The following is a 27,500-nucleotide window of genomic DNA, read 5'->3' as shown; positions in this document are numbered from 1 at the left end:
TAAGTTTTGGGTGAAGTACAGCTTTCTTGAGTATGTCAGGAAAAGAACCGCTGGTCAGTGATGAGCCACAATACTGCCTATGACAGGCGACAGTACGTCCAAATGGGGCTTTACTTCTGAAGTAGGAATTGGGTCGAGACTAGAGGTCTTGCTTGATAATGACATCACAATATCATTCACAGAAGTGTCCAAGGGAGTCTGAAACTCATGAAAACTACAAGACATCTGTCTCTCCTCAGTCGAGTAAGTTGAGGTAGTAGGAGTAGGAAGGACAGCACGAATACCATTAACCTTGTTAATAAAAAAAAAAACACTGAAGTCTTCAACCAATTGGTGCAAAGACTCATAGGTAGGCAGGGTAATGTTCTTAACCTGTCAATAGTACCAAATAGCTCATTACAGTCTGTGTTTTCAATTATCTTTCGGTAGTAGTTAGACTTCTGCCTCTCCAATACAGAATTATACCTTTCACATTGATCACGATATAACTGATTGTCTGTTGTAAGACCAGATTTCCGATATTTCCGTTCAAGGCAGCGCTTCTCGCGCTTTTCAGCGCGAAGCTCGTCATTGAACCGTATTGCGTATGGACGATGTTTGACTCTCCTAGTTTGAACTGGAGCGTGGTCATCATAAATCTGTTCCAGGGTGGTGTTATATTTAGACATAAATTCATTAAGATCCACGTTATCCAATTCAGCGTGAAGGCTGTTGCTGAAAGAGTCAGCAATATCACGCGAGAACTTTTCGTGTCCTTTATAGAGGATAATAATAAATTCCAATGAAACAAGGACTCACTCTATTGTTAAAACTATAGTGTAAAATCAAAGCTTTATCTGACTGATTAAAAGACGCTCTGGTGAGTCAAGATTAAATTTTGGTCTCCTGGTTGTATGACAACCTTGTCAATCATTAATTCGCTTTTTATATGTTTTGTGTGAACTGAAATGAATAATACATTTTCGACGGACAAGCTCGAGGCTTCGAATGATCACAGTTTTCTTGGTTCCAGTGAAAAGTTTTCTATACGAGGTATACCTAGCCTTTCCCTTCGTGACGGTGAAAACACATCGTGGGTTTAAACTAAGGGGTTACAGCCAACTTGGGAACTACATCAGCTTAGTCTAACAGAGCAAAGGCTCCCAGGCCCACTTGTAGAAAAGCCTTACAAGCCTTAGTTTTGCATCACCCCTCCGACCTCCTCCAGAAGTCGTCCTTCATGCAGAGGTGTGATGTAAAAACATATGCTTTTGGGCTTTAAAAACGTTACGCCGAACTGAGCCTAGCTTGTGCTCTTTGCTGCTCATGAAACTGATGGACGATTTCATATGCCACATGTCAAAGCACGTTCTGTTGATTCTGTTGTATTCGAAACAAACTATCTGACAATTTTTGCTGACTAAGTTTATATATTGAAAAAATATATATTTACAAAATTTGTAGAGAATAATAAAAAAATTCAAATGAAGTAAGGACTCACTCTATTGTTAATGCAATATTGTAAAATCCAAGCTTTCGGCTGTGTATGTGATGATAATGGCGCTCGCTTACTAGATCGTATTCGTTTTATTCATATTCTTCTTCATAGCTACACCTCATTATACTTATAGAAGTTTTACATGCTTACCATCGGCATTTATAAAATAATTAGGATAGTATGCGCACTCTCATTGGGCAATAGCTGTGTTTAGATAAGAGTATGAAATCACGGCTGTGACATCACACGAATTTTGATTGGTTACGTATTGTCGGACGCGCGTTTTGATTGGCTGGTAGGAACTATGAGCGTGTATCAAGAAAATCTGTTTCAATCAAGAATTAAAAAGCCTGATTTTTCCTTCTTTTGTCGAATTATCTTTGAGGAATATTTTATAAAAGCAATAGAGAACTTTTTTCTGTGTTTCCATAGCCTTAGCTTAACACTCGGGGAAGTTGGGAGAATTCGAGACAGTTATGCAAACCCTCGACTGCGTCTCTGGTTTGCATAACTGTCTCGAATTCTCCCAACACCCCCTCGTGTTTAGATGAGGCTATGGAAACACGGAAAACGTCCTCTATTGCTTAATTATAGCCCAGTTTTCCTTAAAACAGTGTGAAGGGAATTATCGTTCTGTGGATTTCATTTGGTTAACTTAAAACCAATAAACGCGTATGCAGAGTTCAATAAGTATTAGAGAAGAATGTGCACAACGTTTACGCCAAACGGCAAACGGAGTGAAATTTCAGGTTTTCTCATGTTAACTTGTCAAGTAAAGCTATGATCCTGGCAGTTATGGATGCAATTTTAACAACTGCGTAAAAAAGCCTGAAAAATTCAGGACTTCAACGGGGTTTGAACCTGTAACCTCGCGATACCGGTGCGACGCTCTAACCAACTGAGATACGAAGCCACTGACGTTGGGAACTTGTCATTTGTTGGTTCTAATTTTTCCGTGAGAAATGAATCAATGAAAGAAATGATATATGAAATGAATCATATACTGAACTGCAGATATGAAATCAAGTAAAGCTATGATCCTTGCTTTGTCTTTTTTTATCCTCGCCTTGTCTCGTTCCTTTGAGAAGTTGCTTTATACATAGAGCTAACAGGGCAGAAATGAGCTAATATCAAGCAGGGTATTTACATTTTTGGCAAAATTTTCACTCTTTTATGATAAGGAGCCTGCCGTGTCCCGTCATGCTTAACCTCTCTATTGCTTCATTGAGCAATTGCCCGAATATATAAAAATATTGAAGATCCGTTACCAGGATTCATGCTAAGAAAGAAGTAAAATCGTTCTCTGGTAAAAAGTTTTGAAAAAACTATGAGCTTTCGACAGACTGAACTGCTGCCTTCAACGGATGAAAATGTGTGAAGCCTAAAAGCGAAAGAAATTTAAATATAACGAAAAATTCGCATAAATTAAAGGATAAAAGCATGTAGTAGAAAGAATGTTAAAAATGCTAAGAAAATTAGTGTTTCTTTAAGAGAATGTGATATTGTCTTGGGAGCGGGCACGAATTATTGTCTGCCCCAACAGTTTTTGCCGTGTGCCATGACTCCAATGTCTTTCTACTCCGGTTGTTCGCTTTGTCAATGATTTTAGAATTGAGGAAGGAGGAAGGAACATATGAGGAACTTAAAGCATTGTACTAAAGGCTCAAATGTCGGGGTCGGGGTCGGGGTCGGGGTGTCTTTTTTTTCCAATTTTTTTTTGTTTCAATTTTTGACGTTATTCTCCTGTAATGTTATATTCGAATGTTTGGCATCTTTCTTTCATTTATACGGAATCTACGAAAGAGACATCTTTGTTTTTCGAAATTAAGAGAATTTCAGACTGAAATTGGAATTTTTGTGGGGAATATACACTAACTCCTTGAGACACTGAAGATCCGCTGAGCTCCACATTTTAAAAGCACATTTTAATGTTTACTTCGTAAAAACCTCCGCAATACAATTAAAACGAAACAGAACATAGCCACAGTTCCACGATAGTCGTCACACAACGTTATCATTTGCTTGTTTTCGCAAAATTGTTTTCAATGTTGTTCTGTTTTTTATAGTGATATTGGATTCGATCCCGTGACGTCCGAATAGAATTGACTAGCAAGTTCCCTTGCGACTCTGGCTTTACTACAAACCGTTTCTAGTAAAGACAGACAACAACATGACAGCAACACGAGCAACGAGGAAATTTAAACTTCGCGTGACTGCGTGACGATGACATTTTTTTATTTTTCTCAAGAAGTAAACATTGCAATGCTGTTTTAAAGTGTGGAGATCAGCGAGTCTTCAGTGTTTTTGGCAGTTGGGGTATATTTCATTAACTCCAATTTCAGGATTTCCGGAAATGATCTTAACTTCCAAAAACAAACTCCGATTTTCGAAAAGACTAAGTCAGATTATCGCAAAAACCAACAGGAGAATAACGATAAAAATTGAAACCAAAAAAAATGGGAAAAAGAAAAGGCACCCCGACCCCGATCCCGACCCCGACCCCGACCCCGACCCCGGCCCCGGCCCCGGCCTCGGCCCCGCGTTTTGGCTACTACCGAGTAGAAAGACATTGGAGTCATGGCACACGGCAAAAACTGTTGGGGCAGACAATAATTCGTGCCCGCTCCCAAGACAATATCACATTCTCTTAAAGAAACACTAATTTTCTTAGCATTTTTAACATTCTTTCTACTACATGCTTTTATCCTTTAATTTATGCGAATTTTTCGTTATATTTAAATTTCTTTCGCTTTTAGGCTTCACACATTTTTATCCGTTGAAGGCAGCAGTTCAGTCTGTCGAAAGCTCATAGTTTTTTCAAACTTTTTACCAGAGAACGATTTTACTTCTTTCTTTGCCCGAATATAATATTGAAAAGACCCACCTGCAATTCCACTTGCTCATTTTTGAGACAAAGACAAAATAAATGTTACTGATATTACTGGTAAGTGATAAGTTCTGATCACCAGTAGTAAGAGATCTCCTACCTTTGTAACAGCTGTTCAAAGGACGAAAGTTAATTTTAAAGGCTCTCACAACTAAACAGTGAAAGTAGTTGTCAGCTTTTCCTTTGCTTAAACTACGAGTATTTTAAAGCAAATGTTAAATTTGAATCACACAAATGCCTCTTCAGTGTGAGATCGGATCAATATCATTCCACGCACCAAAAAGAAATCAAAAAGCAAAACAGAGCGCTATTTATTCACGGAGGACGCGAAAACAGAAGACTTGACACTTAAGGAACTAAAACCCTTTCTTTCACTACAAAAAATCTCACGTGGGGTCATGTGCATGCTTACCGCAAGTACTATCAGAAAAGAAAGGAATTAAAAAGCCAAGAAAAATTATTTGCCTAAGAATCGTAGGATTTAGGCTAAGACGATTAAAAGGAGTTTCGTTTGAAAATTTGAAGCGATTATTCCTCGAATAACTGAATGTATGAGGATTCGGCCCAAAAACACATTGTTTAGCCGTGAAAGGAGCAAGGTGACAACTGGAGGACTTGTACGTGCTTAAAATTTAAACGTTGGTCTTGGTTACCTGCCTGGTGAACTTTATTAACCTCAAAGGCGTTTGTTTTTGTTTCCTTTTCTGTTGTTTTCTTTTTTGACAACAAGAATAATAATTCATATTCAAACGATATTATATAAAGAAGAAAAAGTTAGGTTGATGAGAAATTGTCTCGGGCTCGAACTTGACTCGTGATGCGCTATGATTATGCAAAGTAGCAGAGGGAGAGTATTGTTAATTATTGTTATTAACACTATTGAATACGTCTTACAGTGCATTTCACAAAACTTTTGACAGGCGATTTGCGAAGTTCGTTGTGAATTTCATAAGTTCGCCTCGAACTTGGGAATTTCATTACGAAATTAAACTGTCAATCAAATGGCGAACTTCGAAACGAACTTGGGAATTTCGCGCCGAACTTCGTGGGAATGAACATTGAACACTCATTATCCGCGCAAGCTGCTAATTACTGGAAAATATATTTTCATTTTCAAGAGTCAGTGATCCGTGTGGAATAACGCTGAATTTCTTGAAAGAATATAAACCAAGATCTTGCGTTACGCTGCGGCTGCATGCACGCGACGGGACATTTTCGGGAAAACATTGTAACGTTATTCTTTACCAGTTTGTTTTGGATTTCACTTCTGTAAACGCTGCGGTTGTTTTCTTCGATATTCCCACTGCGAACGAAAATATCAACAATTTTGGCAAGGGTTTGTTTGGGAAGTCTCAGTTCCTGTCCTATTTCAGATGGTCCTTTCCATTCTAACCAGCTTTCAATAATTTTCTGCCGAACAAAACTTGGAATTGCCTTTCCTTGTATGGTGACGGCACTCATTTCAAAACAACAACCGAGAGCAATGGTGAAATTACTTCGCCACATTCCCACGAAGTTCTGCGCGAAGTTTGCCATTTGATTGACAGTTACGTATTGAAATTCCCAAGTTCGAAGCGAACTTATGAAATTTTCAACGAACTTCGCAAATCGCCTGTCAAAAGTTTTGTGAAATGCACTGTAACGGCACTACACTCTCTCTGTGTAGCAAACGTGCGCCTAACAATTTGACAGAATAGGTTATATTAAGGTGGCTGGAACCAGTTTCACCACTTTTAGCGACCTTCTTATTAGATGGGTTATAACTACTATACTGTATCACGTAACAGCAACATTATGGTACCACATCAAACACCAATTATTGCTTAACAAAATGCGCTCATTATTTTGACGTAAAAGGTTGCCATGGCAACATGAAAGCTCTCCAAAAACACCCTATATTTCGTCTTTACTTGCTTATATCTCAAAAATGAACTCGGTGACCCCCATTTTTTATTGTAGAATAGTAATTAGCAATTTGAGATAGAAGTATCAGCAAAGTTTAAAAAAATTCTTGGGAACCAATTCAGAGCTACCTTAATTTTTCGAAAATTTAAGGTAGCGCTGAATTGGCTCCCAAGAATTTTTTTTAACTTTGCAGATAGTCCTATCTCAAATTGCTAATTACTATTTTACAATAAAAAATGGGGGTCACCGAGTTCGTTTTTGCGATATAGGCAAGTAAAGACGAAATATAGAGTGTTTTTGGTGAGCTTTCATGTTGCCACGGCAACCTTTTACGTCAAAATATTGAGCGCATTTTGTTAAATAATAATTGGTGTTTGGTAAGGTACCATAAGATTTCTTTTACGTGATACAGTTTTGTAGTGACAACCCTTCTGATAAAAAGGTCCTTAAAAGTAGTGAAACTGGTTCCAGCCACCTTAATTAATGCAAGTCCGTAATAGTTTCCTAATGTTCAACTAGGAATTTGCAACACTATTCCTTGGAGGTGATTGGAACTGCACTTGACCCGAAATGAACAAAAGTGGTGTTGCGAAATGGAAATCAACAATTTGTTTGATCTTAAGCTTAAGAAACTTTCTTTTTTCTCAAAGTTGTTTTGGTTAAAATTTAGAAGAAACTAGTTCCTCATAGCGAGAGTTTTCAAGTCAAACACACAATACTTCACATATTATTAACTCAGTCACGGAAGTAATACTAACGCCACCAATAATTGAAAAGAGACAAAAAAAGAATGACTTTTCACCATGGGTTCGTCCTAAATTGTTATGTTGGCAGTTATTGCTTACTACCAAATTAAGCTATTAACAAGGCAGTCAGTTGCAGATACAATCAAAGTGCCGTGGTAAAATATTTCGCAAAAGCTATCAAAAATGGGTCAAAAGGCGTAGAATATAACAACTCATGAAGCTGTTAGTTTTGAAACGCTCCCTGATTTTAAGACATTTTCTAGTAACAATCAATAGCTTTGGTTTCAGTAGAACGTGCTCAAATGTATTACGCATCGGTTAGGAATTTGCAGTTTCATGCTTACTCAAAGCTAAATTCGTGTAGGAAATGAAGCAACACTTCTAAGATGTAGTTTACACGTTTCAAGTAACGCCCTAGGCATAATCACGTATGCGCGCGTATAAAAAGCGACTCGTAACAACCGTAATCGTTAGTTAGTTATTCCGCAACCGCTACGATCAGAGGATCAATCGGCTATAGGCTACCATTTGACTATTATTGAGTTATACTCTCTGCTGTCGTCTGTGCGAGTCGTCACCAAAGTAAGTTCCTTATCTTTTACTTTCATTGTTATTACTGCCAGCGACTAGTTTTCAAACCAATTGTCTGATCTTTACCAAATTATTGTTATCGTGATCAAGATACGTTCGATGCTAGTAGTTTTAGTTCTGTTATTTCTACTATTCCGGTACTTTGGATGAAATGTTCTCGGCATTCTTTTTATGCTACGAGTTGTTAGTTATGTCTATTAGTCTTTCTGAAACCGCCCTTTTTTGTCGGCCGGTTAAGTACCGATTATTATGTCTGTTATATGCCTATGTAGCTAACGCTTTATCTTAGCTGTATTGTATTTAATTATCGTTTTCAGTTCGAACCTACACTACACTACACTACATTATACTACCTTGTTCTACTCATTTGTGCCGCATCTACGAACTTTACTACCATCAAGTTTACTTCATTAGTTATTCTGGGAACTGTTTTGTTACCGTAATTCACCTCCTGTCTTCACTAGTTTGTCTCGAGAACCTTGAACTGTGATTAAACGTGATTTTAATCATTCTGCAAACTGAGTTCGAATTGTCTATCGCCTCGCATATCGCCACCCCTGTAATTGTTAAGTTTCTGAGTATGACGCAACCTTAGGATCTTGGCATTTACATGAGTTCGAATTTGAACGGCGAGCAAGCAACTATCTCAAACTGTGAAGGAATTCTCGCAGGTCAGTCTACGTCATAAGACCTCACGCAATCGCTATCCGACACTACTTATAGGAGTGACGACCGGATGCCAAGTTGTTTTCATCAATTAACACGGGATTAATCGATCTTTCTTATCGCAATGGATACAAAGAGGGCACGTGGCCTCGCGAAAGGAGTCGTGACTAGGAAGATTAACGAAATTACCGATCTAATGACTGATGAAAACAATGTCGATGAAGTAAACAGGAAAACAAACGAACTGAAAGAAGCATTTGACAAATTTGACATCGTATTATGACTCGGTATTCGACCAGGTAGAACACATGCAAGAAATTGTAGACGTGTGGCTCACGGGGATCGAAACGACAAGGCTAATAAACTCTTTCCAGGTGCAAGTTAAACCAGAGGACAGTGTGTCAAACGTTGGCACACGTTCTCTCGTGTCTCGAGCATCACGCTGTTCACGCTCGTCGCAAACGTCACGCTCTTCGTCCGCTAGTGCTAGAGCAAAGGCCGCAGCTAAAAAGGCCATTTTAGAAGCAGAAGCTACTACGCTCAAGCGATCGCACCAAATTGAAGAAGAAGAGTTAAAACTGCGACAGCGCAAAACCAAGTTAAAATTCGAAACTGAACTGGCGAAGGCAGAAGCCGAAGAACTCGTTTATGCGCAAGCGGTAGAAAGAGAAATTGCCGCGAGCTATTTTCCAATAGAAGAACCGCAGGCGGAATTTTCTGCTGATCCAGTGCCGGTTCCCAATGGAATCGAAATGGTTCTGAAAGGAGATAAGGTCGCACCTATAGCTAACGCCATTGGATCAGAGAACCTCCCAGAACAGTCCACCCCCCTTAACCCTACTTTGACGTCTGTTGCAAAATCAGAGGAACCGGCAAGGCGGTTTAATCCAGAGGCCTCCGCATGGCGAAAGAAATGCGTGGAAGAGCCAACACCTGGCCAAAACTCTGTACCTCAGGCCACCTCAGTTACTCCACCAAAGGGTGACATTCAGCTCTTAATTCACCAGCAACAAGAAGCTATTATGGCATTAACTCTACCGCAACCTGAAGTTCCTGTGTTCTCCGGCGACCCCATCGGTTACTGCGAATTCGTTCGCGCCTTCGAAAACCTTGTGGAACGAAAAACCTCAAGCGCTAGCACAAGACTTTATTATCTTCTGCAATACACTAGTGGTTCTGTCCAAGATCTTGTGCGAAGCTGTTTAACAATGCCTGATGACATTGGCTATAATGAAGCTAATACCCTGTTCACACCAAAAAAACATGTTTAATTAAACAAAGTTTAACGAAACCATGTCTAATTGAACATGGTTAACTGATCAACTCGTTCACACCGAACTACAAGAACTGACAACAACGCAGCCTCATGTTCATGCTCAGCCTCGCGTTCGTGTAATTGTAATTGACATAAAATTGAACAACAATGTAAATAAAATGGCGGATGCGCTAAATATTGCGCTTTTGTTTTGGAAAACACGGAGAAAAGAAAGCCGAAAAATCGCGGAAAGTCGCGCAAAGCTTGCCAGGAGATGACTCTACCGATGCCTCCGCCGCAGATGTCTTGTCTCATCTGTATTTTTTTTGTTGTTGGCGCGGTAACTATTTCAATGCACCCCAAGTTTACGTCGAGTTTGGAGTAAAAGCAGGTCTCAGTCCTTTTGGGAGGAGACCTGCCAAGGCTGGAGCGATAATGATTGGGTAGAGAACTTCAGGATGTCGAAGGATTCGTTTGAATATCTGTGCGCTGAACTATCACCCCATATCGCGAAACACAACACGACCTTTCGTAAAGCCATTGCAGTTCGCCATCGCGTTGCAATTACTTTGTATTGGCTTGCCGACTCCGCTCGGTACAGAACAATTGGAAACTTGTTTGGCGTTGGAAAATCCACCGTGTGTACCATCGTGAAACAGGTATGTGAGGTACTTGCAGGTATTCTTCTTCCTCGGTTTATTTTCTTTCCACAAAATCAGCAAGAAGTACAAGATCAGATCGATGGTTTTAGAGATCGTGCGGGGTTTCCCCAAGTAGTGGCCGCTCTTGACGGTTGCCATGTGCCTATCATTGCACTTCTCCAAAGTCCGGAAGATTACGTGAATCGAAAAGGATTCCACGCAGTAACAATGCAGGGATTGGTTGACAGCAACTATCGTTTTGTTGACATTTTTGTTGGATGGCCGGCGAAAGTTCACGACGCGCGCGTATTTAAAAATTCACCGCTGTTTTGCCACTGCTGTGCGAGGACTTTCCTACCGCTTCAATTATCTCGAGTCATATCAGGTGTGAGAGTTCCGCCCTTGATAGTTGGAGACTCTGCATATGCGCTCAGTGACTGGCTAATGAAGCCGTATACTGATAATGGAAACTTAACGCCAGAACAAGTGAATTTCAACAAGATCCTCAGCATGACAAGAGTGGTGGTTGAGAATGCCTATGGAAGACTAAAGGGTAGGTTCAGAAGCATTGCAAAGAGGCTGGACCTTAATGTTGAGACTGTTTGTCTTGTCATTGCTGCTTGTTGCGTGTTGCACAACTTCTGTGAAGTCATGGGTGAGGACTTTAATGAGGAGTGGTTGCAAGGTGTACAGCTCCATCTTGGTGTTTTCCCAGTAGACCCAAACCAAGGACAAAACAGGAATGCTGTAGCCATCAGAGAAGCCATCAAGACATCATTATTGTAATTACCGAGCGAATAGCCTCCCATGCAGACATTCTTTTGGCTTATGAGGCAATCTCTCCTGACCTCCCCAATAAGGAATTGTGAGCCAAAAGAATGTCTGCCCGATAGACAAAAAAACAAAACAACAACTGTATTGACTAACACAAACTACTGTGCAGACCAGTTTTAAATTTTGCGTATAAAATTGTTGTAGCTGGAAATTCTGTGGTCATGCAAGTTTAATTAAAGAACGATTTTAGCTATTACATGTACTATGCGAATCCAAAAACTATGAACTATTCAATAATTTTTGACATTAACATTTTAATTGTGAATTTACCAATCACATGCGAGATAAAACCACAAAAATATGCAAACTACACAGTTAATTACCATTACAGCTGGCAGTTTTCATCTATGCATTGAGATCTGATGTATGGCTTTTTCCTTGTAACGCATTAACATTCCAGAGATAATTCGAGTGTTCATGGTTTTTGAATTCACATAGTAAAGACGAACTGCGAATTTATTGAACAGCTTCAAAAACCTCTGATATAGATCTTTTCATTCTTGCAGTGCTATTTAGATGTTGGGTTACCTCGGCCAAGAGAATTGGAACATATGAAAAGGGGGAGGGATGCTTCTCATCTTGCTTAGGGGTGTAAATTTCTGATTTTTGATCTTGCTTAGGGTGTCCCAGCCAAAACGTCTATAGTGTTAGCTATAATGGTCTCGTTTAGGGCTGCACATGAAGAAATATACAACTAAATGTTCACTCCTTAGTTTTCTTGGCATCTTTTGGGGTCAAGGAAAGCTTGAGCCACACCCAGATTTATCTCATTTAGGGATTCTTTTCAAAATTTCAGAACGGCACCTCTGCCCCTTTCATATAGGACTCCCCCTCAGGTACTCACCTTCTATAATAGTCTGGATATTTGGTGGGCCTTGTAAATGCTTCTTGTGGCTATAAAACATCTTGCAAAGTCACTACCCTGTACAGAGCATTAATTTTTGCTCTGCACTGCAGTCCATTTGTGTGGGGGAAATCAAATGTCAGCAGTTATTGTTTCGTTTTCCTCAACAACTTAACAAAGTGTTATCAGTTTTATGTACAATTATTCAATTGATCACCTCACAGATAACACACATGACTCAAATAATTATTTCAATGTATTGCAATATTAATTTTTACTTATTTTAAAATCATACATTGAACTTATAGACAGTTTAAGCTGCTGTAGCTGTTTTGTTGCATTTGTTTTATAATAATAAAGAATTCTTAAATGAATTAACAATATACAGGATAAGAGTACGCTATTCTGATTTTCAAATTACAGTGTGGCATGAAATAATCTACTATTTACTGCATAATTTGAGATGAAATCAAAGACTTAATTAAGACAGGTATAAAAAGGAAACACTACATTCCTGCATTCTTATGGAAAAATACTATACATGAAATATCAGATAGAAATTGTATCAAGGCCTGCAAATTTTTGTTTTCTGCAGTAAATTTTGAAAATAATTCAAACTGGCTGAATTTGTTCATGTGAAAAAGCAAGACATTGAAAATCACAAAAAAGAACTCAATTGCCACAATGTTATGATGTTATATCATAGCTGGGGTAGTGCAGTCACATGTAGATGGAATTATTTTACAAAGATGCGGTAGCTCTGTTTTGGTCCAAATATTCAATTCCATGATGTGACACTTCAGAAGTCACACAGAAGTGTGATCTAACTTGAAAAAAAGACTCTCTTCTAAAATTTAATTTCAGATTGCCTTTGAAACTTTCTATGAGTCTGCAGGCAGCTGAGAGCAGTAAGAGGATGCTGTATTTCTTACAGTACATTCAACATTTATGACTGGGGCAAGAGCCGTACGATTAATAATATTACAAATCAAGTGTATTTTTCGGGAGTAACAAGAATGCCATATTTTGCGGTTTCCATAGTATAAGAAATTGATGTGTCCCACTCAAGCAGATAGTGCAATTTTGAGAACTTCACTCATATTTTTGTACTCAAGCTAGTCCATGTGATTTCTTATAATATACAGTTTATAGGCAATTTGCTGTTAATACGTTATTGTCAGTCTGTTTTGGGGTGGACTCTTGATGAATCCGATTATTGCACATGCACATTGTTGCCCTAAGCAACTATTTATTAGTTGAGGAATATTGGAATTCCCTAGGAATAAGATTTAGAAAAAAATGTGAAAATCTCTGGAATTCTTGGTGGGTAAACATAAATTGTAGGAAATTCTCCAATAGTAAACGCATAAATAACATTAAGTGCATGTCTGACCAGCTCATTTTAATGCATTTATTTATGGGTATATATGTACATAGTTAATCTAGAGACTGGTTATGAAACCCTGGGAATTTAAAAAGCAGGAACAATAAAGTCGCAATTAGATGTTGAACCGACCGTGACCCTGCACAATCTTTTGTTTTTGGTTCACAAGTTAATTTCGAATAAATTAGTCGAAGCTTTTGATTGGTTATCCTGCCGAAAAATGCCTGTTTTTGTCGGGTTTTGTGCAGGGTCAAGGCCAAAAAAGCGAACAAAAACATGAAACAAAGAAACTTGTCGAGTTTCATAACCAGCCTACATCTATTAACTATTATTTCACTACAGTGAAAAGCCATATGCATCATTCCTCAACCGAGGAGATACACTACAAATGAACATGTACACAGACGCGATACTAAAATATCTGTCCAACATCAAAAACAGGCATAGGAGACCCAAGCTTATATTTGAACAGTATTGAAAACGGCGGTTAAAAAAATGAGCCAAAACATTTTGAGCAATAAATAACAGCGAATTAATTAACGATACCATTCGGATGCCGTAATATTCAACATAAGAAATATAATTTCAAGGAATGAAAGTTTCAAAACCGCTCATACGCTAGTCTAGTTTCTTTTAACAGCTCGCACAAAATGGCAAGAAACTTACGCAGGTACTTGGTTCTACTTGTGAAGAACCTGCGCCAGTTTCAGGAGAAATTCTTGATCCTCCTTCCTTCGCTTCTCCGCTCTTTCCTCCTCTCGCCTTTCTCTTGCCGCTTCGGCTTCGAGGAAGCTCTTGTCAGCCGCTTACTGATACTCCAAAAGGACTCAAACACTTTATCAAACTTTGCAAATACATCAGAAGCGGTTTTCCTCTTTTTATTTGCCTTCAATACGGCCGACTGACGGGATAGTGGCTTCTTTGTTTCATCGGCTTCCGTCGCACCTGAAGGAACACCATGGCGACCGCCAAAACTTCAATGGGTTGCATAAACGTTATAGCCAAGAGAGAAATAAAAAATGTTTGATTTATGGTATAGTTATCTCAATATTACACTGTAATACGGATACACCTGTCTTGTATCTGCTTGTACAGTACGCATATCAAAAACTTTCAAATACGGTATTCAATATACTGCTTGAACAAAACTTTCACAGACGTCGTCAGATGTTGCTTTTGGACACAATTCTATTGTCTGGCCCTCCAATCGGAGAGCATTTTAAAACTCTTACCTGTCACCGCTGTCAAATAATAAAGGTTTGTGAAGGTTTTTTTTGCTTTGCTGCTGCCAGGGTTGTTTACGCTCGGCTCAACGTTTTCTGCGCTTGTTATTTCTTCATCATCGACCCCATCTATGGAAATTGTTGCGGATTTTATTATTATCTTTGGTAAATGGCTTATCCGACAAAAACTCGTCCACTTCGTCGAAGAAAGCCGGCTTCTTCTTTGGTGTGGCATTTCCCGTCTTGCTGCATTCGTCTTTGTAGTTTCTATAGGCGCTTATCAGAGTGTGAATTCGTGTCTTGCAGCTGCCGTCGTCTCTGTCTTCATAGCCTGCAGCTCGAAGATATGCTGCAATTTCTAGCCATATTGGCTTTTTTCTTGTGCATGATTTTAGCTGGAGCTGGATATTCTCGTCTCCCCACTTTTCAAGTAATAGGAGGGTTTCTTTGTGCTCCCAGATTCTTCCGCGAGTTTTGGTTTCTGCCGCCATTTTGAATGTATTTTATTAAACACGATTGTTAAACTACCTCAAGAGGTAGTTTTGTTAAACACGCCCGCAGTGTAAACGGCCAGTCTTATTAAATCTGTTTAACAAAACAAGTTTTAAACATGTTTAAGCTTTGGTGTGAACGGGGTATAAGAGGCTATTGGCAGAACGATATGGGCAACCATACAATATTGCCACTGCGTACGTGGACCGCGTAATTAATGGTGCACCAATCCGTGTTGAAGATGGTCCTTCGCTACAGAAATTCTCTATACTATTGACCAGCTGTAGAAATACCCTCAAGGAAATTGGCTACCTGAAGCGTCTTGAAAACCCTGACAGTCTGAGAAAAATCGTAGAGCGGTTGCCTTATCCACTGAGGCTGAAATGGCGTGATCTTGTGGATACAATCTCCCAGAAGGAAAAGAGGGATCCCAACCTGAAAGACATATCGGAGTTTGTGGAAGCAAGATCAAGAGCAGCCAACCACCCCATTTTTGGTAAGGTCCAAAGCGAACAGAGACCGTCCTTTAACTCCAGGGCAAGCACGAGAAACAGACGAGACGGTAAATCTTTCACCACACAGGGACTAGAGCAACCCTTCCCACAGCGACCAAACAATAAAGAAGAAAGAAAGGAATTTAAGTGCCCCTCTTGTAAAAGAAACCACTGGCTGTCACAATGTGATGAGTTCAAGAAGTTAAGTTTAGGCGACCGCTACCAGTTCGTTCGTGCGAATAAGCTATACGTTAATTGTCTAGTTCCTGGTCATTTTGTTCAAGACTGTCCAAAACGGAGCTTTTGTCGTATTCAAGGGTGTACAAAGAAGCATTCAACTTATCTACACGTGAAAGAAATGCCACCAAGTCAGAACGAGAAAGAAGGTCAAACCGAACCACCAACAACTCCAAATGCAGCACAAGCGAGTAACAGCTACTTAAACGTAAACACATCTCAAGTGATCAGCGGTTTTGTGATAGGATTATCGATAGTTCCAGTGAAGGTTAAAGTAAAGGGTAGCAGTAAGAAAGTGCTAACGTATGCATTCCTGGATTCAGGCTCAAACACGTCGTTCTGTACAGAAGATCTTCTCAGAAAACTCGGCACCAAAGGGAAGAAAACGTCCCTCTCCCTCACAACCATGCAAACGTCTAGCCAGTCAATCGAGTGTTCTCTTGTGAATCTGGAAGTATGGGATCTCATCGAGCAAAACCAAATCGAGCTACCAATGGTGTATTCTACGCCCAGCCTCCCGGTCTCAAATGACACGGAACGCAAGAAGATGTAAACCGCTGCCCACACTTGGAGGGAATTAAAATGCAAAGTATAGAATCGGAAGTCGGTCTTCTCATTGGAAGTGATGCTCATCAAGTGCTTCAACCGAAAGAGTTTAGAGAAAGTAAAGACGGCGGTCCTTTTGCAACACGAACAATTTTCGGATGGGTATTAAATGGTCCCCTAGGCAGAAAAGAAAGCAAGGCTCCTACTGCAAACATCCTCGATACAAGCGCCAAGCTAAGCAAACAATTTGAAGATTTCTGCAACTTAGAATTCAACGACTCCAGCTACGAGCCTCAAGCTTGCATGTCACAAAACGACCGAAAAGCGTTACACATCATGGAAGGCTCAGCAAAACTTTCAAATGGCCTTTATGAAATTGCCCTACCTTGGAAGAATGATCCACCACTTCTAATGAACAACAAATCACAAGCAAGACAGAGACTACACCCACTGAAGAAACGTCTTCATAGAGATTTAGCTTTACACAAGAACTACAGAGACTTCACGGATGATCTGATTAACAAGGGCTACGCAAGAAAGGTTAGCAAGGAAAATCTGGACTACTCAAACGTATGGTATTTGCCACATCACGCTGTGTTTCATCCCCAGAAACCTGACAAGGTCCGCGTCGTATTCGACTGTTCAGCCAAATTCCAGGGTACTTCTTTAAATGACCAGCTGCTACAGGGGCCGGATTTGACAAATATGCTTGTCGTTGTATTAACACGGTTCCGGCAAGAGCAAATCGCTTTCATGTCTGACATTGAGGATATGTTTTATCAGATTCAAGTACCCCCTCGAGACTGCGACTATCTGCGATTTTTGTGGTGGCCAGACGGCGATCTGAGCAAAGACCCTGAAGAGTACCAAATGTTAGTTCATCTGTTCGGTGGTGCCTCGTCCCCGAGCTGCGCAAATTTCGCCTTGAAGAAAACTGCAGAAGATAATAAGGCAACCTTTGATGCAATCACAGTAGAGACTGTTAAACGAAACTTCTACGTCGATGATTGTCTAAAATCAGTCGCCACAAATCCTGGAGCTATTCGTCTGGTGGGAGAACTCCGTGAAATGCTATCCAAGGGAGGATTTCGTCGCACTAAATGGATATCGAATTCAAGAGACGTAATCAGCTGCGTTCCCGAAATTGAAAGAGCACCATCGGTTAAGAATCTCGACTTAAGCAACAATCTAGCACTCACTGAAAGAGCTCTGGGCGTCCAATGGAATGTACAGAAGGATACATTCAGCTACAAAATCGCTGGAAAAGATAGACCGATCACAAGGAGAGGAATTCTGTCCATCATTTGCTCGGTGTACGACCCTCTTGGCTTTCTTTCACCATGCATACTACCCGCTAAAGCATTTCAACAAAACTTGTGTCTCAAGGGCCTCGGCTGGGACGATCAGATTCCTGAACCCTGCAAGCAAAAATGACAAACCTGGCTGAAGGAACTCCCCAAACTGGAACAGTTTGAGATTCCGCGATCCTTTAAACGGCCAAACTGCTTAGACATACAACGATGCGAGCTCCACCATTTCTCCAATGCATCTAGCCAAGGCTATGGAGCTGTCTCATATCTTCGCCAAATCGATATACATGGTGAAGTTCACTGTTCGCTAATTATGGCAAAGTCCAGATTGGCTCCTTTCAAGGCAATGACGATCCCACGAATGGAGCTGTCAGCGGCAGTCTTAGCAACAAGGCTGGACCGCATGATCAAACAAGAGGTTGACATGGCTGTTCACAGCTCTACGTTTTGGACTGACAGCACATGCGTTCTTCGCTATATAGAGAACAAAGATAAGAGATTTCAGGTCTTGGTTGCCAACCGCGTGTCGGCCATTTTAGACCAGTCTACAGCTGCGCAGTGGAGATACGTTGAAAGTACACTTTACCAAATTATTGTTATCGTGATCAAGATACGTTCGATGCTAGTAGTTTTAGTTCTGTTATTTCTACTAAAACTAGTGTAAAATTTCATATGCCACATGTTAAAGCACATTCTGTTGTTTCTGTTGTATTCGAAACAAACTTTCTTTCTTTCTGTCACCTAGGCGTAACGCTTGCTAGCAATTTATCTTGGAAACCGCATATTTTTAATGTTTATGAGAGAGCTTGCAAGAGAGCGGATAAAGTTAAAGGGTTTAAAATTCAAACTTAGTAGAAACGCTCTCGAGAGGCTCTATAAATCTCTCGTTCGCCCTGTAATGGAGCATGCAGATCTGGTTTGGGATGGATGCACTGAAAACGAATGTGATATCCTCAAACATGTGCAACTCGAGGCTGCGAAAATTGCTACCGGGGCTATTAAAGGAACTGGTGAGCATCGCATTGCGCTGGGAAGAAATGATGTCGAGAAGGCCTGTTTATAAAGTGGTACTTTATTACAAGATTGTAAACAACCTTTGCCCTAACTATCCGCTTAAAAATAAGCTCGGGTTTTGCACTATGGTTTAACAGTAGCGTTAGCCCTTATTTGATTTTTGAAATGTTTCCTGAAGGAAAACATGCAAAGATTAGTAAAAACTGTTGTGTAATCGTTTGATTGGTTGGACAAAAAGTCATGGCACAAACTTCCTCGGGAAAGCTCCTGAATACTTCTTGTTTTTCTAGAAATATCACACGATATGTGCGAACAAGTGCCGTTCTTTAAAAATTTCTCAAAAGAAGTCGGAAATGAGTGAGTAATACTAATAGCGCAGCTCCATACGCATAGGAACCCATGAGTTGCATTTCTTATGGTAATCTTGGCCAGCGGTATTACTCGTGCAGGTGGGCGCGTACGCACGACGACGACGACGACGAAGTAGCCCAATAATACATATCAGTATAATTACATAGGTGATTATTGAAAATTCTCTGCGCTGATTGGTTGCTGTTGAGGTGACTATTACGCCATAATCACCTTGTCGAGTGGTCTATAGGAGGATATGTCGTTGAGTTGTAGGCATGCATTGATGTACCAGTTTCTGTCTATGACAACTGTGGCTGGTCCTTTGTAAGCTGATTTAATAATGATGTCGTTACGTTTCCTGTTTGTTTTGAGGGCATCTCGTTCGCGTTTGGTCAAATTTTCACATACGGTCGAGGACGTGATGTTGATAATGTCATCAGGCTATAGACTTAACTGATTAGAGTGTAATTGTGAAGTGCTAGTTTTGTACCCCATATGAACCATTTGAGCTTTAGCCCTACTAATGGAAATGGGCCCACACAAGGACAGAGAAAAACTCTGAACAGGGTGGGAATTGAACCCACGACCTTCGGATTAGATCACCGCTGCTCTACCGACTGAGCTACAAGGTCAGACGGGAACAGGCTGTTTTCTATAGAAAAGCAGGTCATTTTCTGTAGACGAGTTCACGCTCTTGAGTGCATTATGGGTAATCAGGGCAAGATGGAGAGAATTCAAAGGTTTGTGTGGAGTTGAAAACGGTGAAAAGTATTCATGATATGCAATTTGTTCTTTTTAATTTCCCAAAACAGAAGATATGTGCTCAAAGGTGCGGCAGAATAAAGTTGGAGAGGCTATTGTAAGAATTACTTTACTAAACAAAGTTTCTGCCATCCCGTAATTCCAAAGACACAAAATTACAGAGAATGTATGGAGGCAAAAAAGCAATATTTAGGAATTCAAAAGAATAGATACCAAGTCCAGTTAATCTCAGTTGTGAACTTGAACTTATTTCTTTGGTTTATGAAAGCGAAAGTCTAAAAAGTAGAGTCATGTACAGTTTATTTGCTTTTTAATTTCCATGCAAAACCTTTGAATTTCCCGCCATGTGGCCCTGATTATCCATGATGCACTCAAGAGCGTTAACTGGTCTATTGCGTCTAAAATGTGGGGCGAGAGTCTCTGTTGGGAGGAGGAGTCCAGGTGCTTTTGAGACGGAAAGGATTGAGGTTAGTTTAAGGAGAGTTGCCATGGAAATATTCAAGGAGTCGCGTCATTAAACGTAACGACATCATCATAAAATCAGCAGACAGAAACTGATACATCAATGAATGCCTAGTCATCGACACATCCTCCTATAGACCACTCGACAACGACATAACTGCCGCAGATAGCATACATAAACTCGTCCTCAGTGGCTAACGCTAAGAGAGAGTGTATTGAAAAATTAAAAATTAAAGCAGCCGAATGGCACAGCTTGGCGGAAAGCAGTCATTCAAGGGCACCCAACGAGAAAATTAAGCCAATAGCCTTTGAGAGACATTTCTATGCTTATTGTAATGTAATGTAGAAAGACTGTCTAAAGAGATGTTTTTATCACCAAGAAGAATTTGATCTGTTTGGATATCTTAGCCGAAAATTGAAGTGTCCGAAAATCTCGGAATGATATTTCATTCATTTCAGAAACTGCTAGCTGAACTTTACCTTCTAAGAACTTCCCCGCAGAGCATTTACTAATCCGAAACTGCTAGGTGACCTTTTTAAGTGTCATAAATTGCAAAATTGCAAAAAAAATATCCCTTCCTAAAACGTAAGAGACTATACTTTTCCCTAGTTGTGAATCTTTTAGGTGGTGTTTTAGAAAAGAAATCTATAGCTGTTTAGCAACAAAGAACCGAAATTCTAAGAACAGTTTGACTCTTCCGAACACATATTTCCCCAAACACATATTTCACTGAAGATTATCGCTGGGTGTCCCTGGTCATTGGTCATTGGTTGAATTATTGTTGGCCTTAAATTTTGAACAGAAATTCCTTGTTTCACGTATAATAATTCATCATTCATCATCCATCACTTTAGGGCGTGCGTTCGTTGTAGCTTAGAGATATTATTCTCTCCGATTTTGCACATTTTGAATATTTACTGCCTGTAGGAGGCAATAAAGATGTTATTTTACAGCCCAGCAGAAACGTTTGGTAAATTAGACAAAATTTCAACATCGGCATGGTTTTCTCATTCCTTTGCAGTTCCCTGCTGATAAATTAAAATGCATGGGGATTTAAATGCTTATTGAAGTACAGTCAAGAATGGAAACCATTGAGCATCTTGCAGCCATCATATTTTGGATGTGTAGTTTGTGGAGTAAGTAAAAGACCTTTTTACTTTGTTTTCACTTATTTGTCGAATTAATTAGAAATTAATCCTTGCTTTGCTTGGTCAGTCATGGGATGTCCATCTTAACTCCTAAGGACAATTAAGGTATATATTTATCGCCAGTTTCTGTAATAGCCCATTTCCCAGTTGCTGCATGCCTCAGTTTCAAAGCGAAACTGATGAGTGGGCGACCACGAAACAGACTTGTAGGGATGAACTTGTGGTTTATTTGTCTTTTTCTTTCATATATATGTATTTATATCACTAGAGAGCGTGTAATAATTAATTACTAGTGGGAAGATGACCTTTGAGTGCAAGCGGTGTTGCGTTACAGGCAGCGGTTGTTACACGCTCTCTAGTGGCGCGAACTTGGGCTGACTATGAAAATCCAAGCATCTTTCGTTCACGACCGAGTCAGAAGGGGAGTGGGTCTATTCCTGATTTGACGTCACAATCTACTTTGCAGGCATTTTTACAAAGAGTTAATGCAATGTAAATCAGTTTGTGACGTCAAATCAGGAATAGACCCACTTCCCTTCTGAATCGGTCGTGAACAAAAGATGCTTGGATTTTCGCAACTTTCGAAGCCTATAAAATGGCAGGATTTGTTAGTTCAATGAAAAAATGGTCGCAATGCGTTTCGAACAGGTGCAAAGATTCAACAGTTTTATCGAAAAATTATTTTAAGGTTAGGGGTACTTTAAGAGGGTCTCTCGAGCCAACAGCGCATCTCTCCCCCCAGGAGGATCACAAATGGCTTCACCGTCCAAGGGACCAAGGACGGACAACCCCTGGATGACATTTTCATTGGGAGAAAAACTTTTAAGCTCTGAGCGGGATTTGAACCCACGTCCCCATGACTACCGGTTGGGTGTGATCACCACTACGCTATGAGAGCAACCATGCTGATTGCATGGCCAATCTAGATAGCAAATGGGATTTTACGTGGTTATCCCAGGACAACTAGATGACACTGGTTCGACAGGAACGACGATTCACAGGCGGACGAAAGAGAAGAAGAGGAAGAAGAAGAAGAAGAGGGTCTCTCGAGCCAACAGCGCATCTCTGCTGCCCACGAGGATCACATGGATTCACAGTCCAAACCTTGGCGAAATGTATTCTTGGGTTACACGTCACGCAAGTGAAAACATAAATCGCTTACCATTTAAGAAATTGAGTCAAGAAATGGAAATGTTATAGAAGAGGAATAAATAAACAACGGGTCTAAGTCTCAGGGCTGTGCGATATTCCGTACTTGAGTTATTCGGCGAAATTTATCACTCAAATTTGTAGAGTTTAGGGTTAGGGTTAGGTGTACTGCTGAAGTACACCAACATGGCGGCCGGAAATCTGTAGAAACATCTGGAATTTAGTTTGGCTGTCTTTAACACTTTCTGCTGCATAATGAGCCACCAAACATTCGTATAGACACGTCTTCTAGTTTATTGGCTGTTTAGGCCACAAAAAAAAACGAGAGAAATAGATGTCTTTATGCAACTAGCACGTTTTTCGAAAGCCGTCAACACGTCGCGCACAGTGAAAAACTCTGAAATTCAAACTGCTCTATTTTCGAAATGAAGCACGGTACTAAGCTGAAAACATGCAAACAGATATATTTTTAAAACCTCAAAAGATTCTTAAGTTTTGTATTTTACTTTCGTTTGTGACGTCACGTGCAACCCAAGAAAAAAAAAATATATCATGACTTCACAGAAGTTTAGGTTTCATGACATGAGTAATCATCGTTTTAATGCTACAGAACTGTTTCGTATGATACAAGTACCACACTCATCAGGCAATTTTAACGACTGAACTGTTGAAATTGGAAAGCTGGCAGTTAAATACGGAAATTTGAATGGTTGCTATGGTAAATGCGTTACATTTAAGGAGCTGCTAGGTAACAAAACATGATATAAGGGGATTATATGTCGGTATTTTAAATTTACGTTACTCTAAAGTTCCGGAGTACATATCGGTTTCTGTGGGGCATGAACTTGCTAATTCGTTTCTTGTGTTAAGGCTTGATAGTTTTTTCTCATATATGATTATCAACGTTTCATTCAGACAAAGACTACATTTCTTGCTAATGTTGCTGTAGGGTCTACATTTTTAAAGAATTTTCCATTTAATTTGAAACGGTTTCTTTGCGTCTTGTAAGTTCCAAACATGTTTGGAAAGCTCTGCTGGAACAATTACTCAGCACTTTCAGATGCAGAACAAAATTCTTGCTTTTCATAGCTATGATTCCAGCTATGATGCCACGTATAGATTTCGCTCATGTTTAACGGCGGACTATATTTTTTTGGTCCATGCATAGGGGACCCCTGGGACCTTAAGGATCAAACTAAGATATTTTTCGACTTGCACTAATCAAGTCCTATAAAAAAGATGGGTTCTGCATGGTTCATTTCAAAGTTGTAGGCATTCGATTTCTGCAAAGCATTGTCACATAAATACTGACTATGATTGACAAAGTCAAATGCCAACTCACCAAAGTCTAAGTCAGGCTACCCCTCCCCCTCCCCCACCAAAAGTAACTTTGGTTTGCTCTTATAAGTGCCAGATCATCATTTTGAAAACAGGCTGCGCCGGTTTTCAAGCTAAAATCTAAGGAGCCACCTCCTTCAAAATTAAGTCAGATATCAAAGCACAAGTGAGCAGACGGTGTCCAAACAAACTTGCTCAACCAATTCCAATCAGGTTGAGGTTCGCATTGGCCACAGCATTCAATTCGTTTTCATTCCACCCCGATTTCTGGCTGGATTTAAAAAAAAGGTACATCCTAATGCCTTGAATTTACTTAGCACTTTCAGATGCTTTTCATAGCTATGATTCCAGCTAGGACCAAACTCTAATCCCCTGCAGCTCAACAATGCCACTTATAGATTTCACTCATGTCTAACGGCTGGTACATGCATGAGGGACCCATTGGTACCTTAAGGGTCAAACTAAGATATTTTTCTGACTTGCACTAATTAACTCCTATACAAAAGATGGGTTCTGGGCAATTTCAAAATTGTAGGCATTTGATTTTTGCAAAGCCCTGTCACATAAATACTGACTGTGATTGACAAAGTCAAATGCCAACTCACTAAAATCTATTTCAGGCTACTCACCCCCCCCCCCCCACTCGCCATAAGAAGGTTTGTGTTATCCCCCCCCCCCCCCCACTCGCCAGAAGAAGGTTTCTGTATAACACAAATAAGTAGTAAGGCAGATAAATTTTCAGAAGAATACAGAAAACAGCAAGGAGTTGCCTTTAAAACCCAAGGCATGATGAGGAATGTCAAAATAATTGTTCAGTACGACATTGTTTGAAGAAACAGCGATCCTATGTTGCTATCTTTTGACGTCAAGAAATTTTGGTAGGGAAAATTCCTGGAAATTCTTTGCTCAGTCGCCCATCACCTACAAAGCAACCTCAAGGATGACATGACCAAAGGCAAATCGCCTGAAATAAACGTGCTTTTTAACAGTATGCACATCATCTGTGGAAGTTAAGGAGAGTCTATTCTTTACACTCCGGCCCAGACAAAAGGAATCTAATATACCAGGCCGGTCAAGTAACTTGCAAGTCCTGTCTTTCATAAATTTCATAAATTCGAGACCCTTTTGACCTTCCCACACAGTTTTGTTCCGATATGGAACATCAAGAAAATATTTTCGGATCTGGAGGCCAATTGATTTTGAGAGGGCGACAGCGACCCCGAAGAAATGTTAGCAGCTATATCGATTTTCGCTCGCTCATCCTCTTCGCGTCCGAAAAATCATGCTTTGCTCGCCAAAACATTTTCTCCTGGGATTCTCTTGAGGTCGACTTGAGGCAAGTCTAATATCAAAACAACAAAGAAATGTTTTTCCGACATGCTCTTAACAGAAGTTTATCTGCTTTTCAATCCTTGCAAGTAAACTTGAGAAGAAAAGGCAACGTCGTTGAAAAGTAACCACCACGCGCGCACGTGTAATGATACGCCAAGCCTACCAACTACTTGGTGCGTCTGGTTGGGAAGTGGTGCTGCAAGGTATTAGAGGAGAAGTGAATTGTCGTATGGTAGGAGATTGGCTACAGAATCAGAACAATCAAACAAACAAAGGATATTTCCCGAAGACAGCCAGGGGCGTACCCAGGATGGGGGGGGGGGGGGGGGGGTAGGAATTCCTGGGGTTCCCGTGACCCCCCCTTTCTGACAGTCGCCAAAATACAACAACATATTACAAGCCATATCTGTGAGACTGGAACAGAGTAATTTATGTCACCTAGAACTTACTTCATGTATGCAGCTATTTTGTAGGCTTGTCCCTTCCCCCGCATTCTCTGCTCACTCAAAAAATTGTCACTTTCACTAAAAACAGTGCAGATGTCGACATGACAAAGTGGTAAGTACCCTGGGCTTGAGAAAGTGTGAGCCCCTCCCCTCCCCCCCCCCCTCCCCCCCACAACACCCTGAAAAATTCTAGCTACGCCCCTGAGAGAGCTGAAGCTCAAAGAAATCAAGCTTAAGTCATATTGAACGGGTTCAGTGGAAAATAATTCAGAAATCTCAATATCAAATCGTAAAGACCACTAGGTTGCATGACACATGCATCTGCATCTGCATTTGTATCTTCATTTGCCTGATCCAGCACCAGGCAAAGTCCTCTCGAGTTGTGGCTGTTTTTGATTTGGTACCTAATACACACCAAAACAAAGAATGCTCAAGACTATCAAGGAAAGAAATACAATGCAAAACGAGCGAAACAAACGAGCAAAGCCAACGCTTAAATGTGTGGGGCAGTGCAAATGACATGGAAAATCCATAATTTCATCGAAATATTTGTTAATAGCAATGCCGCTGAATTTTGGGTGCTACTCTGCATTGATAATTCAATATAAAAGTTCATGACTGTGAACAAAATGACAGACACTAATATTCATCTATAAGGACTCCATAACATAAAGGTGTTTTTACTGCTTGTTGCGGGAAGCGTTTTATGAAATGACGGTTTCTTGAGTATTTTACGCACGTAATTGTAAACAATTGCATATATTATACGGTGCTTTCCATAAGATATATCATTAGTGTAAACAGTGTAAATCTCTATTTAATTAGTAAGGGAGAAAACAAACAAGACACACATGTGAAAGCCTTAAAATTTACGTGACGTTTGTGATTTTCCTGTATATTTACAGAGGTAGCTTCATCCGAACCATGCTCCTTCATAGTCATTGGCTCAAGTGGTGCAATCAATTTGAGTTCCTCATTCGTCATAGAAAATACTTGCATCTGGCATATCGCAGTACTACCTCATCACAAGATAAGTTTAAACTTTACTACCCTTAATATCGTGAACCAACCTGGCTCGAACATCAGTTCGGTAAAAGTCTATGATGGAAGGAACGAGTCTCAAACGTTGCTTGGGCACTTCACTGAAAACAAGAGTCATTTCTCCATACAATCGAGTGGACGCTACATGTTGGTAGTTGCAACTGGCGTTGCAAGCTTTAAAGCAGTTTATACTTCTAGAGCAGGAAGAGGTAATTCCAAAAACAATTCCTCATTAATATCACAGTTGTACTGAGAACTTATCATTTTCAACATGGTCATACCCTTAAATTCAAATCTAAAAGCTTTCCTGTTTACCGCAGAACCAACCAAAAGCAAATGTTGGGCATCACATAGGTTTGTCTCAACAGAAGAGTACTACTCTGTCCGCTGGACTCGCAAATTTGACTGGGATATGAAGAACAAACTATGATGACATATTCAGATATGGGAAATTCGTTTTAAAATGAAGTTGGTCGATCATTTGTTGGCGCCGTTGGATTAAAGTCTTGGACCTGTGGCTGGAAACATTATAACCCTTTTTGGTGCCTTTTTGTGAGGAACATTCAAGTTAAGATGACATTATTCGATAATAAATTTTACATCAATGTAGGCACTTTTCAAAAGTTTTTAACTTGTTTTCTTTTCTATAGCAGCTTCAAACAAATTCATCCCTTGTTACATTTCATTTTTGCGAACTGACTTGGTTTCCAAACCCACTTTGGCAAAGTAACAGAAGACGAGAGTAGATCACCATCTCATGTATCCCTTGTGATCGGCTATGAAAGCCAGGAACGTTTCCGTGACTCCATGTGGTTAAGAGCTGAAATGAAATTTAGGTAGTAAGAAAGTAGTATTTTACACTGTGAATAGGGACTGTCACACTTTCTTCGTCACAGTATAAAAAGGTGTAAGAATTCTGGAGAT

At 40.1% G+C, this 27,500-nt stretch overlaps 4 protein-coding genes across 5 annotated transcripts in view; all 4 read left to right on the top strand.

Annotated features, from left to right (window-relative positions):
* The first annotated feature begins 7,243 nt into the window (after window positions 1-7,243).
* Window positions 7,244-27,500, top strand: part of LOC138044479 (uncharacterized) — a 34,113-nt gene continuing 13,856 nt past the window's right edge. For both annotated transcript variants that reach the window (XM_068890981.1, XM_068890980.1), the window contains exons 1-3: window positions 7,244-7,597; window positions 21,144-21,258; window positions 26,441-26,785. In XM_068890981.1, the coding sequence (XP_068747082.1) occupies window positions 21,180-21,258; window positions 26,441-26,785 (424 nt within the window). In that variant the 5' untranslated portion in view covers window positions 7,244-7,597; window positions 21,144-21,179. The remainder of the gene's footprint in view (window positions 7,598-21,143; window positions 21,259-26,440; window positions 26,786-27,500) is intronic.
* Window positions 9,986-10,954, top strand: LOC138046118 (putative nuclease HARBI1). The gene has a single exon (XM_068892795.1). It carries the CDS (start codon window positions 9,986-9,988, stop codon window positions 10,952-10,954), a length of 969 nt encoding a protein of 322 aa, XP_068748896.1.
* Window positions 15,064-16,229, top strand: LOC138046117 (uncharacterized). The gene is made up of 2 exons (XM_068892794.1): window positions 15,064-15,077; window positions 15,227-16,229. The coding sequence occupies exons 1-2, from the start codon at window positions 15,064-15,066 to the stop codon at window positions 16,227-16,229; spliced, it is 1,017 nt and encodes a 338-aa protein (XP_068748895.1).
* Window positions 16,259-17,656, top strand: LOC138046116 (uncharacterized). Its single transcript, XM_068892793.1, has one exon. It carries the CDS (start codon window positions 16,259-16,261, stop codon window positions 17,654-17,656), a length of 1,398 nt encoding a protein of 465 aa, XP_068748894.1.

Source organism: Montipora capricornis, chromosome 4 (genome assembly GCF_036669925.1).
Source record: "Montipora capricornis isolate CH-2021 chromosome 4, ASM3666992v2, whole genome shotgun sequence".
In the NCBI taxonomy this organism is placed as follows: Eukaryota; Metazoa; Cnidaria; class Anthozoa; order Scleractinia; family Acroporidae; genus Montipora; species Montipora capricornis.
This window is presented reverse-complemented; position numbering and strand designations above follow the sequence as displayed.